Source organism: Giraffa tippelskirchi, chromosome 8 (genome assembly GCF_054371585.1).
Source record: "Giraffa tippelskirchi isolate mGirTip1 chromosome 8, T2T-mGirTip1v1.2.pri, whole genome shotgun sequence".
In the NCBI taxonomy this organism is placed as follows: domain Eukaryota; kingdom Metazoa; phylum Chordata; class Mammalia; order Artiodactyla; family Giraffidae; genus Giraffa; species Giraffa tippelskirchi.
Window position 1 is genome coordinate 136,187,943 of NC_137282.1, and position 17,029 is coordinate 136,204,971.

The 17,029-nt window shown below is 45.3% G+C and overlaps 1 protein-coding gene across 6 annotated transcripts in view; it reads right to left on the bottom strand.

Moving 5' to 3' along the window:
* Positions 1–16,476, bottom strand: part of PLA2G7 (phospholipase A2 group VII) — a 34,818-nt gene extending 18,342 nt beyond the window's left edge. Inside the window, exons 1-2 of one of the 6 annotated variants that reach the window (XM_081519678.1) lie at positions 16,269–16,476; positions 1,359–1,501 (exon numbers count right to left, since the gene is read on the bottom strand). In XM_081519678.1, coding sequence (XP_081375804.1) covers positions 1,359–1,467 — 109 coding nt within the window. In that variant the 5' untranslated portion in view covers positions 1,468–1,501; positions 16,269–16,476. Of the gene's footprint in view, positions 1–87; positions 1,502–15,896; positions 16,101–16,268 lie in introns of those variants that run through there. The other 5 variants (XM_081519676.1, XM_081519675.1, XM_081519681.1 and 2 more) reach the window with 5 other exon arrangements.
* Positions 16,477–17,029: the final 553 nt, after the last annotated feature.

Consider the following 17,029-nt stretch of genomic DNA (forward strand, 5'->3'; position numbering starts at 1 on the left):
GATCCAGAGAAGTCATGTCTCCCTAGGTGCACGGGTCAGTGGGTACAGACAGTATGGTACCTTTCAGAGGCCACCAACCTTGCTCACCTGAGCTGCTGCTGCTGCTGCTAAGTCGCGTCAGTCGTGTCCGACTCTGTGCGACCCCATAGACGGCAGCCCACCAGGCTCCCCCGTCCCTGGGATTCTCCAGGCAAGAGTACTGGAGTGGGTTGCCATTTCCTTCTCCAGGGCATGAAAGTGAAAAGTGAAAGTGGAGTCGCTCAGTCGTGTCCGACTCAGTGACCCCATGGACTCACCTGAGCAGACGAGAAAATTCCAAAGCCCAACTCTTTGGAATTAGCAAGAATTCTCAAGACTCCAGAAGGAATCACTTTGCAATCAAGGTCCTTTTAGTGGTCATAGACGTCCCTATCTAGAGATGGCTGACCCACTCTGGCCACCACTCCTGGGCTTGACCAAGCTCCCGCTTTCTTTCTTTTGTCGCTGTTGTTCAGTCGTTCAGTTGTATCCGACACTTTGCCACCCCACGGACTGCAGCACGCCAGGCTTCCCTGTCCTTCACTATCTCCCAGAGTTTGCTCAGACTCATGTCCATTGAGTTGGTGATGCCATCCAACCGTCTCATCCTCTGTCACCTCCTCTCCTTCCCTCCCCACAAAAGGTAAGAAAGAGCAGGGATGCACATCCATTCTTATCTGGGACTCCAAGTGCCTGCTGGTCCCTGCTTTTCCCCATCATTAGATAGAAAAGGTTGTCTCACTCTGGATCCAAACTCTAAATCACCATCTTCTAACACCTCCCCACCATCAACCAGGACAACATCAACTGTTGATCGAGACACCTGCCTCTTCTTCACCATTGCGGGGGCAGGTTTGGGGTTGCCTCGGAGGGCACTCCAGCGGGGGGGGGGGTGTTACTGTACCCAGAGGGCATGGGTCAGGGCAGTGATGCAGAAAAAGGGCAGTGTGGACCTTCTCCCCAGTGATTGCAAGCTGAGCTTCCAGCTTGTCTGAAAAGGCCTCATCTGAGCAGTCCTGCAGTCTTTTTCTTTTGGCCATGCTGCATGTGGGATCTTACTTCTCCGACCAGGGATCAAACCCATATCACCTGCACTGGAAGTCTTAACCACTGGACCGCCAGGGACGTCCCTGTCTTGCAATCCTGATGTTGAAGAAGAAGGCACTTCTTTCTCTAGGTTCAGTAGGAAGAAGAAAGAGTGAGGCCCCTCCACTCCCTCAGGAGAATTAAGGATCTCCATCAGCATCGTCTTAGATGACCCCACACACAACTTCCCTGGGGCCACTTTGAGTCTGGCAACAGGTGGATAGTTCAAGCCCTTGAACAAATATACCTCTTACCTGATGATTTAATATGGGCAACTGGATTCAGGTCTTGCCAGTCAAAAGGATAAACCAGCGCAAGGCAGGTGCAGAGGCAGAAAAGCGCATGCAATTTGGATGGTAACATCTCCGAAGCTGAGCGGCCGTTTCAGCTTAACCTTCTTTAAGGCAAAGAATGACATGGAAAAACAGACATGCAATAAATAGGACTTAAATAGGCTGACCAATCGGTGAGATTAAGGGACTAGTAACATGATTTCATGGTTTATGAAGGGAGAAGAAGTTTGGAAAAAATGGCACATGCATTTTCTATGACAGGTTTTGGGGAGGCAATAGGGTGTTAGGGTTCTTGGTCATGCTGGATTGCAGAGCCCAGAAATAACATTTTTAGGCTGGAATATTAGGTTGTTGGCCACTGGTTTCCTAATTTGTAGTGGTCTAGTCGGGTTATAAAGAAGAGCATCTAACTGTAATAATTATAACAATAACATATCATAATCATACACATGGGCTTGTCAAGCACATAGAAAATCCTCAGTGTTTTGGCTAATGTTGGAAATGGTCCAAGTCACCACCATCTATCTCCTTCTTGAATTTTGCAGTAACTTCTAACTGGTTTCCCCCAAAGCCTATGGTCAATTCCCAAAACAGCAGCTGGAGTGACAATGCCATTCCTCTCGCCCAAAGCCCCCAGATGACTTCATATCACACAGAGCAGAAGCCACAGGCCTTAAAGTAACATAAAAGGCTCTACAGCGTGTACCCAACAGACTTCCAATCTGACCCTCTCAGCCCCTCCAGCACACTCACCCACACACCCGCTGCAGCCACACACCTCCTTTGCCATCCAGCAAACATTTCAGGCATCCAGGCACCCCCACTCCTCCTTGGGGTCTGAACCTGTGTCCGTCTTCCAGGAAGGCTCTTTGCTCTGATACCCAAATAACCAGCTCCCTCACACCTAGGTTTTTGCTTCCATGTTACCTTCTCAATGAGATCTTCCCAGTTACCTGCACAAAGCAGTGGCCAACCATCACCAAAGTTTCCCTGGGCCAGGAAAGGAGGTGATCTCTGACCTGGTTCCTCCAGGGCGCAAAAGGAGAAGGCAATTCCCAGCTCAATAAGCAGAGTTCACCCATCTGGGCACAGTCAGGAGGCGGAGCCACTGGCAGCACAGAGGGCTGTATCCTCTTTGCCCAGCACATTTAGGCCGTGTCTCCATCAGGGTACTATCTGCCCTCTACTGCAATGCTCTGTTGTACAATGTGCAGAATTGCTTACCCCAGTGACCTGTGAGCTCCTCCAAAGCAGGGACTGGTCTCATTTGTCTTTCTATTATTGGTTCTTAACGAAGGGCCCAGGCTATAGGAAGCACTCCTAAATGCTTCCTAAAGGAGGATAAAAGATACTGTCTTCCTTTTTGTTTGGGCCATCAGAAAACTGAGAAACCCATTCATCGACGCTTCAGCACTAGGTTCTCAATACTGTACACAAAGTGGGCGGGGCCTGGCCTCTTGGACTTTAGTGCCTACATCCCAACTGCCTGGCTCTGAATCAAGTATGGTTTGCGACGTCACTTCTGTGTTATTTGCTCTGAGGTTTCACCCCACCCCACCCTTAGGTATTATTATTACCCATCTCCTCCCTTAAACACAGAAGTTACATCGCAAACCATTCAGTTAGAACCATCTCTGTTCTAGGAATGCTACCTCTTCTTAGAATTTAAAATAAAAATGGGACAGCTGTTCTCTTCTGAAACATTTTTTTCCCCTAACTCTGGGGAAGTAGAAGTCAGTCCTCTCTCAGGAGATTTAACAGTGAAACAGGCAGTTCTGGATGAGAAGTCCTTCTGAAACTGAATCACTGATGCTGTGGCCAAGACCAACTAAGTAATAAAAAAGGTTTTGATATTTATTTTGCATCAGTTTTACATTTTCTAAAAAGCTGAATCAGAGCTCCTTGGACCAGGAAGGGGACTTTATGAGGCTTAGATTCTCGAAGAGTGAACAAACACTCCTGATTAAAGTGTCCTCGGTGTCTGAGAAGAGACTTGGGGTTGGTTTTCTCTCATCTCCCCTTGTTAATTTTGGTTTTGATTGGCTTTAATATTAGGCAGAAACTCTTAAAGATAAAGAAATGTTTTGATTGCAGCTCAGGCCTTCTGAATCCAAATCTTGATTATTGGTTTGGTTAAGAAATAAAAAGAAAATGATATGAGGCATAACTAATTATCTTTTACTTAGCATCTACTGTAGGCCAAGACTAGATAGCTGGGTAATTTACGTAACGTCTAGTCCTTACAATAAGGAGTAGAGTTAGGCAGGTATTGTTACCTCCATTTTACAGATAAAACACAGAGGCTCACATTTGCCGCAACATGGATGGACCTAAAGATGATCATACTAAGCAAAGTAAATCATAAAGAGAAAGACAAATATCATAGGCTATCATTTATATGTGGAATCCAAAATATGACACAAGTGAACTTATCTATGAAACAGAAACAGGCTCACAAACATACAGAATAGACATGTGGCTACCAAGCAAGGTGGGAGAGGGAAGGATTAGGAGTCTGGGATTAGCAGATGCAAACTTCCATATACACGATGGATAAACAAGGTCCTACTGTATAGCCCAGGGAACTATATTCAATAGCCTGTGATAAAACATAAGGCAAAAGAATATGAAAAAGAACATATAATTGAATCACTTTGCTGTACAGCAGGAACTAACCCAACATTGTCAATGAGCTATATTTCAATAAAATTTAGAAATAAAAACAGACAAAACCCACTGAGGCTTGAAGAGATTGGCTTACTCTCGTACTGACTGGTAGGTTTCAGTGACATCACTACCAAGTCCTGCTCTCTGAGGCATGTGAGAAAAAAATAATCAGTATATAGGCTCTACTTTTTACTTAAATATGCACATTTATACATAAATAGAAAAAATAAAAGTCTAGATGAATATAAAGCCAGAATATTCTCAATGGTCACATTTAAGGGGCAGGATTACAGGTGATCTTAGTTCTCCTTTTTCACATGTGCTTTTCTAATCTGTCAGCAGTGAACAAGCATCACTTGAGAAGGAAAAAAAAGGAAGGAAACAAAACCCTAGCTCTTTCCTTGAGCAACTAAATAGAAATCGATGGCTTCCTGCCAGAAATAAGCTACACTCTTAGATATGTTGGGCTTCCCCGGTGGCTCAGACAGTAAAGAATCCAGGTTCAATCTCTGGGTTGGGAAGATCCCCTGGAGAAGGAATGGCAACCCACTCCAGTCTTCTTGCCTGGAGAATTCCATGGACAGAGGAACCTGGCAGGCTACAGTCCCTGGGGTTGCAAAGATTGGGACATGACTGAGCAACTAACACTTCCACTTCCTTAGATATTTTAGGTCCAATTTAGGGATAACAATGGATTGGAGACTTCGCTTTAGAGCACTAATTTTAGAAGAAAGGTATGCTTTAGTTTCACTTTAAAAAATTGGAGTAGGTTTTTCAAAATTTCAAATTAGGACCCATGAGCCAGTCATTGTACGAGGCTTTTAAGGGAGTCCGAGCGTGTGGAATATGAGTGTGTGTGTGCATGCATGGGTACGGAGTGGGGATTAGGTGTAGGACAAACAAAAGAGAAACATGCTTCAAAGAATGTCCCATTAAAAAAAAAAAATAGGGACTTCCCTGGTGGTCCAGTGGTTAAGAATCCATCTTCCATTGCAGGGGACTCGGGTTTGATCCCTGGTCAGGGGACTAAGATCCCACATGTTTTGGAGCAACTAAGCCTGCACGCCACAACTAGGGAGACCACGCACTGCAACAAAGAGCCAAAAAAAAAGTGTGTCCAGTTTGGGACTTCCCCAGTGGTTCGGTGATTAAGGCTCCAGGCTGCCCCTGCAGGGGACGTAGGTTCAACCCCTGGCCAGGGAACTAAGATCCCATTCCACATGCCTCACTGAACAGACAAAAATGTAAAACGTCTAAAAATTTTAAAAAGTGTGCCCAGTTTTGTGATCTAGATGAAGATGGAGGTAATCTACTCTGGTTCAGGTGAAGTTAGGAGACACTAATTAGTCCAGTTCTGTTGTGTTGTAAACAAAGAAACTGAGGCCTAGAGAGGGGAAACAACTTGCCAGGAACAACACAGTAAATTAGTGGCCACTTTAAGATCAGAAGATCTCGTTCCCTGATCACCCAGTCATCAGATTTGCAGCACCAGTGAGCCCTTCCCTGTAGGTGAGGAGTGAAGAATGTGGATCCTGTGGAGATCTGGACAGGAAATCTGCCCAGGAAATTCCCCTGGGCAACAGGAAGGGCCTGAGTTTGCAATCAGAAGCATCAACTCAGGGCCAGTCATTGGGTATCTGGCACCTAAATCACCTAATCATTGAAATGAAAGGAACAACCCTATCTTGTAGGGTTGATGAGGTAAGAAAATACTGCAAAGAGCCCAACCATCAAGCCGGCAGAGTGCCCTTTTCTCTTCTTCCCCAGAAACAAGATTAGCTCCACTGGAAGCAAAGTAGATTAGATTCTCGGGATTACCTTCTAAGAAAGAGCCCAGTGATCTGAAAGTCGGTAACTGTGTCCTGCCAAGCTGTCAACACAGCATCAGTGCTGCAGGCTCGCTGCATCAGGTTTCTCACCCTCTGCATCACTGACACTTGTGCGTGCATGCGTGCATGCTCAATCGCTTCAGTCGTGTCCAACTTTTTGCAACCCTATAGACTATAGCCGGCCAGGCTCCTCAGTCCATGGGATTCTCCGGGCAAGAATACTGGAGTGGGTTGCCGCACCCTCCTCCGGGGGTCTTGCCGACCCAGGGATCGAACTCACGTCTCCTGAATTGCAGGCAGATTCTTTATCACTGAGCCACCGGGAAGCCCATCATTGACACTTGGGACCAGGTAATTCCTGGGAATGGGGTCTGTTCTTTGTATCATAGGACATTTAGCAGCATCCCTGACCTCTACTCACCAGATGCCAATGGTAGCGCCCCCTCCCTTTACTCGAGACAAGCAAAAATGTCTCCAAACATTGCCAAGTGACTTCTGCGGCAGGGAGGAACTGCCCCCAGTTGAGAACCCTGGGCTGGATAATGGGCAAGAGGGCACAAGCATGGGTCTGTCTTACCTAGGAGATGAGACAAAACTATCCACTTAGAAACGGTGTTGAAAACCATCTGCATGTGTGTGTGTGTGCGTGCTCAGTCATGTCTGACTCTTTGTGACCCCGTGGACTATAGCCCACCAGGCTCCTCTGTCCATGGAATTTTACAGGCAAGAATACTGGAGTGGGTAGCTATTCCCTTCTCCAGGGGATCTTTCTGACCCAGAAATTGAACCCGGGTCTCCTGCACTGTGGGCAGATTCTTTACCGTCTGAGCTACCAGGGAAGGCATCTACTTTAAGACAAATAAGTATAACTCTGAGCCCTCTTGCTAAGCAGGCAGGTGTATTTAAGTATTCAGTGGATGTGCTGGTTTAGATTTACAAAGATACGTGAATTCTTCATCAATGAATTCCATATGTGATATGTATGCATCACTGCATCTGCTTTTCATCTTATTCTCCAATTAATCTAGTTGGGGATCTTCCCATGATGCCCTTGCTCAGAAGCCCCACCCCTTCCCACAATGCCTGGAGGACTGTGTGTTCACCTCTGACGGTGCTGACTTGACCACAACAGCCTATCCACCAGACCACCCATTCCACCATTCTCCCATTCAAACATCTACAGAGCACCACGTGGTGAGTACTAAGCAACCATAAGCACATGAAACCCCATGTAGGGGTTCTGGTCCATTTTCCCCCAAATGGAATGAAGCCGCTCCCACTATAGGCCCAGTACCCTTCATCTTTTTAAATTTCTCATAGTTCTATGTACTTGATGGGGGAGGTCCTTAACAATGTTCCTCTGGTTTCTGATTCACTTCTCTAGCTTTATTTCTTAAAGTAGGCTGTTTATGGCAACCCACTCCAGTACTCTTGCCTGGAAAATCCTATGGACAGAGGAGCCTGGTAGGCTGCAGTCCGTGGGTTCGCTAAGGGTCGGACACGACTAAGCGACTTCACTTTCACTTTTCCCTTTCATGCACTGGAGAAGGAAATGGCAACTCACTCCAGTATTCTTGCCTGGAGAATCCTAGGGACGGCAGAGCCTGGTGGGCTGCCGTCTATAGGGTCGCACAGAGTCGGACACGACTGAAGCGACTTAGCAGTAGCAGTAGCAGTATTATAAAAAGCCACCCATCTTCTGTGGAGGTATCACACAATTTAGGTAAATATGACCAAACACTTCCCATGTTGCTAAAAGGAAAACAGCACTTCTTGCTTTTCCAAACAAAGAACTACTGTCATTGGCTCTAAGTCACCGGTTTGCTGGGACACTGGCTTCTTTTATCTTCTGATGGTCATTAAGACCTTTGGGAGGATGACTGTAAGGCTCTCGTATCTGAACACAGAGGAATAATTCATAAGAAGTCTTTTATTTCTCCCAGTCCTCTTTTTGCAGGAAAGTGCCTTTTTCTCAACTGTGGGATACAGCTTAGCTAGAAATGTATTTACATTGATGAACTAGGACCCTGAAAAGACTAATATTGACTTTGGACATTTACCACAGGGACTCCAAGGTGACACACAGGCTTCACAGTCATAATGTATGAAAATCCACCAGTCAATATGATCTTTTCTTTGTGAAAGATGTAACTGGACAGACAGACATAACTAGTAAACAAAAAGCTGAGAACACAGGACTTATTTATTCCTTAACAGTGCCAAATTTACCAAAGCAAAACCAGCGATTCTAATGGGGGTATAAAAGGCATCCTGATTATTGGATGATGATCTGGCAAGACTTCAACTGTCCATATCCTTTGATCTTTTCACTACATTTCTGATATAGGCACAACACACAAGTCTTATACACAGGGAAGTAAAATCCTAAAAATGGTATGCCCCTTCATTTATTCCAACTCTAGAAGAATCAACACACATGGAGACCCTACAGATGTCAGACAGTAAAGGAATACGATAGATGGGATTATATTCAGTTATTTTTCTATAAGTGACATTTTAAGCAAGTATATACTTGTTTGATGAAGAAAAATATTTAACCCATTCTGAACCAGTCTATCCTAAAGGAGATCAGTCCTGGGTGTTCACTAGTAGGACTGATGTTGAAGCTGAAACTCCAATACTTTGGCCACCTGATGCGAAGAGCTGACTCATTGGAAAAGACCCTGATGCTGGCAAAGATTGAGGGCAGGAGAAGAAGGGGACGACAGAGGATGAGATGGCTGGATGGCATCACTGACTCAATGGACATGGGTTTGGGTGGACTCTGGGTGTTGGTGATGGACAGGGAGGCCTGATGTGCTGCGGTTCATGGGGTTGCAAAGAGTCAGTCAGACATGACTGAGCAACTGAACTGAACTGAACTGAAACAGGCAAAAGGCAGCTTGAACATCAGACTACAGCAGCAATTCTCAACCAGGACAACTTTAGTCTCCAGGGGACATTTGGCAATGTCTGGAGACATTTTTGTTTGTCACAACTGGGAGGTGACTATTACTGGCATCTGGAGGGCAGAGACAAGGAATGATGCTAAACATCTTACAATATACAGGACAGACCCACAACAAAGACATTTATAGCTCAAAATGCAAATAATGCTGAGATGGAGAGACCTTGGTATAAAAGGATGCAAGTGAAACTGTATCCTTTAATAATAAACCATATTCTTTAATAATAAAGACATATTTATTCCATTCTGAAACAGGCCATAGGAAGGTAGATGCCTGGTCAATACAAGGAAGAACTTTTAACATAATCAGGTCATTTATGATGTATTCCTCACAATGTAGAGAGAGCTCTCTATCATAAAAAGGATTCTAACCAAGCTAACTGGTCCCATGCCGGGATGCTGAAAAAGGTAGGTGTCCTTGGGTATAGTTGGATTCTGAGTTTTCACCTTTAGCAAAGATATATGATTCCATTTAAAAGCATCAGCAAACATTTCCTACCTTATACTTATTGAACCTAGGAAAGAGAAAACACAATACCTGTTCTACTAATTTGTTTTATTTCTACCATATGAGCTAATGGGATCCAAATTTAATATAGACATTATCCCAAATGTGTAATATGCAAGTGACTTCTGCAGAAACGTCTAAAGCCTCTTATCCTGGGCACAGCTGATACAACTCTTGTGCAATAATTTCATAACCTAAGAAAAGAGATATGGCCAAAAAAAAAAAAAAGAAGAAGAAGCAGTTCCCTATTGTGGGACCAATTTCGTGATTCTACTCATATTTAGAACATGGGAGCTCATTTGCCTCCACTTTGCAAATATCCAGATGTTTGCTGCTCTCTGTGGCTTTCAAATCACAAATGGTTAAGTTATCTAAGATCTCTGGGCCCTTTGCGGCCATATTGGAAGCATTCTGGTACATTCCATGCCAGTTAAACCACATCTCATTGAACTAGTACAGCTTTAAAGACTTCAACAAATGAAAGTTTACTTAAAGGGACAATAACCCAGCAATAACCAGACAGATGAGGGAACAAGGCAACAGGTCACATGAGGAGCTGTTGAAGGAAACAGGGATGTTTACGCTGGGGGGAAACCCAGATGGCACATGACAGCTGCAGTTCTATGGAAAAGGGATGAGTCCTACGTGGACCCAGACTGTAGAACTTTGTTAGCTGGAGCTCTTTGATAAGTACCACATTCTCTCTATCACAGGAGCAGTTTAAGCACACATCTGCGGAACACCGGCAAGCATACTAGAGAAGGAATTCCTGCATTGGATAAGGGTGAATGTGAATTGGACAGGCCAGGCTAGATAACCCTAACCCTAGGGCTCCCAGTTGGGTAACTTAAATGAGCTCAACAGATCCTGTGTAATAGAAAAAATAGTGCTGGGGGCTGTGGTAGATGGGGCCATCTGAAAGGGTCCAAGTCTATCCCAGTTGGTTGCTATCGTGTTGGAATGAGCTCTTCAAGTTACCAGATCTTCATTTTTTTTTTTTCAAGTAAAGCCATAAAACCATATTTGTATGTAAAACCTATTGACTTTTAAAGAAGAGCACCTCATCCAATATTTCAAAACATTATATAAGTTAAACAAAAGATGTTGTGGCCTCTGGGAGAAACTGTAACATCTTCCTTAAAGATGCCCTAACCACTCTCAACCCTAAGGGACTCTGATAGTGAATAAGGCAGGAGAGAAAGCGTGTAGATTCTAGAATTACAGTCACATTTTGTCTGCAATTTGAATCACCAGTCTGGCCACTTCAAGCTGAAATTCAGACGAGCCGACCAATAAATAATCAATAAGGTCTGGCAAGGGGAAGCTAACAGGGGAACCACTAAGTCACTAAGAACTGCATTGCACAAGATATAAATGAGGAAAGGCTTCTATTTCTCTCTAACAGACACCTTTTCTTCTAGTATGCTGCCTGTCAAAATGAGGCAGGGAAGAGAAACAGATTTTCTCAGCTGTCTGGCTGCTGAGAAGGTCAGTCCCACCCTGAGAAGGTCAGGCCTCCCATAGTTGGTAAACAACTTTGAAACTCTTGCCTGGCCCCCAGAAACTGAATCAGTGATCAAATAGGGAAAATTCAAGAGTTTCCTCTGAGAGAGGACGCTTCGCTAAGGGAAATAATCCTATTCAACCCTGGTTCCCAGCCCCCTCCAGAAATTCTGCTGTCATGTATAGGTTTTCAGTTGTCAACAGAGCTTTGCACACTCACATATCTGTACCCAGCCATATCCAGAACAAAGACAAATCTGCTAAATTGAAAAAAAAAAAATAGTTTCCATGTCTAGCTTCTATTCTGAATTTTATCTGATCACATTATAAAGTTTTAAAAGTAAGCTGGCTAAAATAAATAAATAAAGCAACAATACTCCAATAAAAAATAATTAAATAAAAAAGTAAGCTGGCTATACAATGCAGTATTTTTAACTATAGTCATCATGCTATATGTGATATCCCCAGGGCTTATGTATTTTATCACTGGATGTTTGTGCCTTTTGACAATCATTGCTCATTCCTGAATTTTAGTTTATGCTGAATATCAGCTTAATAAACTACCTTTTATCCCACATTAAAATTTTTGATGGAATATGTTTAAAAAATAAACTGGCTATCATGTTAGCATTAATTTCCCTGCCTTCTATGATGGTATGTTTCATTAGTAATTCTTGGTTTAGGTTTTTCAACACCCTGAGCAGAGCAAAATATTTTTTTATGTTTAGTAAATTATATTTATTGAAAAGAATAAAGAAAAAGACATTGAAACTGGTATAAAATTTTGGCAAATGAAGCACAGGGAATTCAAAGTAGCATAATATTAGCATATTAGAATAGTAACAAAATCTTACATTACTTCATTTTAAAATTTTTATTGGAGTACAATTGCTTTACAATGTTATGTTAGTTCCTACTGTACAGCAAAATGAATCAGCCATACTTATACACGGGTGCTTGTGCTTAGTCGTGTCCAACTCTTTGCAACCTTTTGGACTGTAACCCACCAGGCTAAAGCCCACCAGGCTCCTCTGTCCACGGGAAGAATACTGGAGAGGGTTGCCATTCCCCCTTCAGGTGATCTTCCTGACCCAGGGATCAAATCCGCATCTCCTGTGTCTCCTACATTGCAGGCAGATTTTTTTTACCTGCTGAGCCACCAGGGAAGCCCACTTATACATATATCCTCTCCCTTTTGGACTTCATTCCCATTCAGGTCAGCAGAGCGGATTGAGTAGAGTTCCCTGTGCTATACAGTAGGCTCTCATGAGTTCTCTATTTTATACACAGCATCAATAGTGTATAGTGTCAGCTCCAATCTCCCAATTCCTCGCACTCGCCCCCTAACGCGCTTGGAACCCATACAGCTGTTCTCTATGTCTGTGTCTCTATTTCTGCTTTGCAAATAGGATTGCTTTACTTTAAAGAGCATATTCATTAGCTTATTTGTTTTTGCAAGATGAGTGGACCAGACATAGCAATGTCATCTCACTATGCAGATGGGAAATTTGAGACAGAAACATGAAGTGACTTTCCATTCTGCCCCAAAACACAGACTGCTCCCGCACTCTGCTAAGTCCCCATAATAAATAAACCTGGAGATAGTTTCATCACCTCTCCTCTTCTCCTCCTATTATCCATCCTCCACAGAGCACCCAGAGGAACTCTTGAGAAAAATGTGAATCTATCAAGTCTTGCCTCCGCTCGGGGCTACCCACTGCACTTGAAAAAAAGTCCGAATTGCTTACCTCAGCCTCCAAATCTCTGCCTGACTTGGATTCAGCCTCATGCCTCTGCCATCCTCCTCCTTCCCCGCTGCAGACTCACTGCCCTCAGCTGTGCCTGGACCAAATCAAGCTAGTTCCCAGCACCGTATACCTGTGGTTCTCTCCACCAGAACTGCCTGTCCATCTTCTGAAGGCTCATCCTCATCCTAAAGCCATCTCTCAGGAAAGTCTGTTCTTAAAACCCAATCAATGGGATGGGGAGGGAGGTGGGTGGGGGGTCCAGGAAGGGGAACACATGTAAACCCATGGCTGATTCATGTCAATGTATGGCAAAAACTATTACAATATTGTAAAGTAATTAGCCCCCAACTAAAATAAATAAATTTATAAAAAAAAAAAAAAAACCCAATCAAGAAGCCCATCACACACACATACACACACACACACACGCACACACCCCAGTACTCTATTACAGAATTTTTTTCCCTTTGCTTTAAAACATCTAGTCCTTTCTAAATTGACCTTGCTCATCCCTTGGTTCTAGAAAGTGAACTCCATGAGAAGAGAGACCGCATTGCCATACTCACTGCGCCTGACACGTTGTTGGTGCTCAATAAAGATTTCTTGAGGTCAATGAAGGAATGAATGAAGTTTGTACTAGGAATCAACTAGCCCACTTAATGCAATTGGTATCTATTTAGATAGCAGACATTTTCTTTCTCCTCAACTGCTATGTTTATTTTTTAAAAGTACAAGCTTATATACTAGACTGTTAGACTGTGTCTATTAGTGTGTTATGAGTCATTCCTGTAATGTGGAACAAAGGACGGGACTCTGAACAGGTGCTTGGTTTCATCAAGAAAGGCAGGAAGAACCCACAGCCTGTCCCTTCAAACTACAAAGCTTCCTCAAAATTCTAGAAATTCTGGTAAAAGGAAAGCCTACATTTTCTGTCTGTTCACAACTGTTTCATGGCAGTTACTGCTGAGTGCACTTACATTTTTATGTTTTTAAACTAGTTTCCTTAATGCTGAAAACACTGACAAATGGATATGATTAGCCTTTCTAAATAAGAAAAAGAGTTGCTTTCTTAGTGAAAGCAAAAAAAAAAAAAATCTAGAAATTCTGGAACAGTATGATTTTAGAGCTAAATATTCCCCTTCAGCTTCTCCTCACTCATTACTTTGTCTTCAATGCATTACGTTCATGGAAATTTCTCAGTGTCTCAAGAAATCCACCTTCGATTATCAAAAGGGTCTTGAAAAAAATTTCAGGCTTAAGATGAACCAAGGGATAAATAACCTCAGGATGATCTTTGTTTCCAGGAAATATCCATTTTCTAAGGTGTCAGGGTAAGAAATAGAGATTCCTAACATCAGCTGGCATTCTCAGGGCTCATTCCAGTTGCCCAGGTACCTATTTAGCTCTTTCCTTGATGCTGGAAGCTGAGAGCCTCAAAGAGGATGGTAAATTGTATCGGATCACAAACCTAACTGGGTGATGGAACACGTATGCCTCACCACTGAGGTTTAAAACGTACAGATACACAGTGGAGGAGAAATGAGAAGCCAGTTGCCCAGAGTTCTGCTTGCTAGAAACTCCTCCAGATGCTGAGCAAACCCTTTCACACCTCAGCGAGAATTTCTCAGCTGTAAAAGGAGTCAAGTGAAAGTCGCTCAGTCAACTCTTACAGATCCCATGGACTATACAGTCCATGGAATTGTCCAGGCCAGAATACTGGAGTGGGTAGCCTTTCCCTTCTCCAGGGGATCTTCCCAACCCAGGGATCGAACCCAGATCTCCCGCATTGCGGGCGGATACTTTACCAACTGAGCCACCAGGGAAGCCCACTAAAAGGAGTAGCTCCACCAAATTAATCTCCGCCCCCCTCCCCTACGCCCCTCAACTCTGCTAGTCCTTCACCCTCAAAGGCTTGAGTAAGAGGGGTCCATTTCCACGCAAAGCATCATCACCTCGGCCGTGGCCGGAGTTCTTGCACAAATGGCCGAGGATGGAGGTGATATTCAATGCCGATATGCAACGAGTAGCAGAGCCGGCAAGAAAAGGCCAAGTCCGGGGCTCTCTCACCAGCTTCAGCAGGTCTACCAGAAAGCCCTTCGCGAGGAAATCGGAGAATGCTGGCACTTCATCAGCGCTTCCTGGTGCCCAGAAGGCCTTCCCCTTCGTATGTCCAGGCCAATACTTAATGCCCAGAGTTCGGTGTTAGCCCAAGACCACGTACTGTGGCTTCCATAACTGTCAACACTTTGAAGCATTTCCAGCTCCTACTCAAAGAGACCAACCTCCCGGCTCAGCATTCTTACTGGGGTCAAAGGTAATTTTTGCAAGACTGATGTGTTAACTGCAAATCCGCCTAGAACCTCATCAGCTAAGTCCTTCAAGGGCGACCACGCACCTCTCCTTCCTCCCTCCTCTCACCTCCCCAACCTTCCCGGGAACCACAGGTCTGAATGAAAGCCTGACCTTGTCGTTTTCAGAGATAGAAAGGTCTACGAGAGGCTCCAGCGGGTGATGGGGAAGAAAATGTTCCCTGCTTTGTGGTTCCGTTGGCTTTTTTTTTTTTAATACAAGCCTCCCCCTCACTCAAGGTATCGCAGCCTAGAACTCTGAGTTGTGCCTAGTGTGTGAGGGAGTCGAGGCGGGATCGCTTTGTTTTTCTGATTCTGGTCTTAACGCAGCTTCTCAGAACTGGGCTCCGGAAGGAGCAACACTCCCCAGAGGGAGGTGTGTGTGTGTGTGTGTGTGTGTGTGTGTGTGTGTGTGTGTGTGTGGTGTGGTGTGGTGTGTGTGTGTGTGTGTGTTTCTTCTGAGCACGCGGGTGAGCAACACTCCCCAGAGGGAGGGGTGTGTGTGTGTGTGTGTGTGTGTGTGTTTCTTTGAGCACGCGGGTGACCCACGGATAAGAAAGCTTCCGGTGCTCCGGGATCCCGCGGCCGGCCGGATTCCCTCTCAGTACCAAATTCTTAGAGGTTACTTCCTCGGGGAAAAAGGTCTGGGAGAACTGGGTTCAAATTCCATCACCCTCTCCGCTAAGATCCCAGCGCTGCTAGGAGGGCGGCGGGCACAGCGAGTCCAACTCCGGCTTGGGGGTGGGTGCGGGTTGAGTCCCAGTCTCCAGCACCCCCATCCCTATCTTCCCAGCGCACCAGTCTCCCCAGCACCCCCATTTTCCCTTTCACCCCATCCTCCCATCCCTCAACATCCCAGCCACCCCCCCATCCCGCCCCCAGCCCGCGGTCGCATGGGGCTCCGGCCCACCCGGGGGTCCCTCCTCACCCTGACGCCGCGGTGAACTGCTCGCGGGAACCGGGACAAGGCTTTACGATCCCGCCTGCTGCCTGCTCGCTGCCAGCACCGCGGGCTCTGTCGCCCGCAGTCACCGCGTCACCGTGGCCGTAGGGCGCCGGGGCGGGGGGCTGCGCGCCGGCTTTGCGCACGTTCAGCTCCGTGCGATCTGGTAGCCCCGACCCCGGCCTGCCCAGGCGCCGCAGGAGGAGGGACGGGGAGGAGCTGTGTGGCGGCCGGCCTCCCACCGGTCGGGGCGCTGGGACGCGGGCGAGCTCCGCGCACACCGCACACCCCCAGGGCCTGGAGTCCGAAAGCTGGACCCGCGGGTTAACTTATCCCTCTACCTCCCCGGGGACCTACCCATAAGTGTAGAGGGCCGGTGCTGCGCCCCTACTTCCTGTTCTCAGCCTCGATTCTGATCAGACCTTTCCCAGTTTCATTAACTCCCTGACTTGTTTATTTCACTGAATTCCTGCCTACTCTTTCCATCTGCGATCCGCACTGCCCGGCGTATCCCGCTTTCCGCTCTGTAGTATTACCGCATTGGACGCCAACTCAGAAATCATGTGGAAGATGCTTCGGCTTGAAAGACCTGCCCCTGAGTTAGTTTCATTTCTCCGTGTAAATACAGTGAAGGGCAATCAGTAAGAGCTTTTATGATATTGGGGAAAACGGTGTAAAAAGGAGCCATCCCAGTTCTTTGGGGTTTAACTGAAATCCCTTCCTTTATTTTCCAATGCTTTCTCCTCAATCCACCTTCTAATTTAATACTATTCATTTAAAGCTTCAGTGAGAGATGCAGAGAAAATAATTTGAAATTCATGAGCAGTTAATTCTTTGTATTTTTGATTTTTGGCAAGGTTGACAGGTCTGTAGATGAAATTTATTTTTTTATTTAAGGAGGACTCTGAATAAGACGGGTTCAGTCCCTGGATGGGGAAGATCCCCAGGAGAAAGAAACGCAACCTACTCCAGCATTCTTGCCTGAAAAATCCCATGGACAGAGGAGCCTAGCAGGCTACCGTCCATAGTGTGGAAGAGTGGGACACGACTGAATTGACGTAGCACACACACACTGGATAAAAAGGCATGGATTATAGCTCCTTTCTCACTCTTGCTAG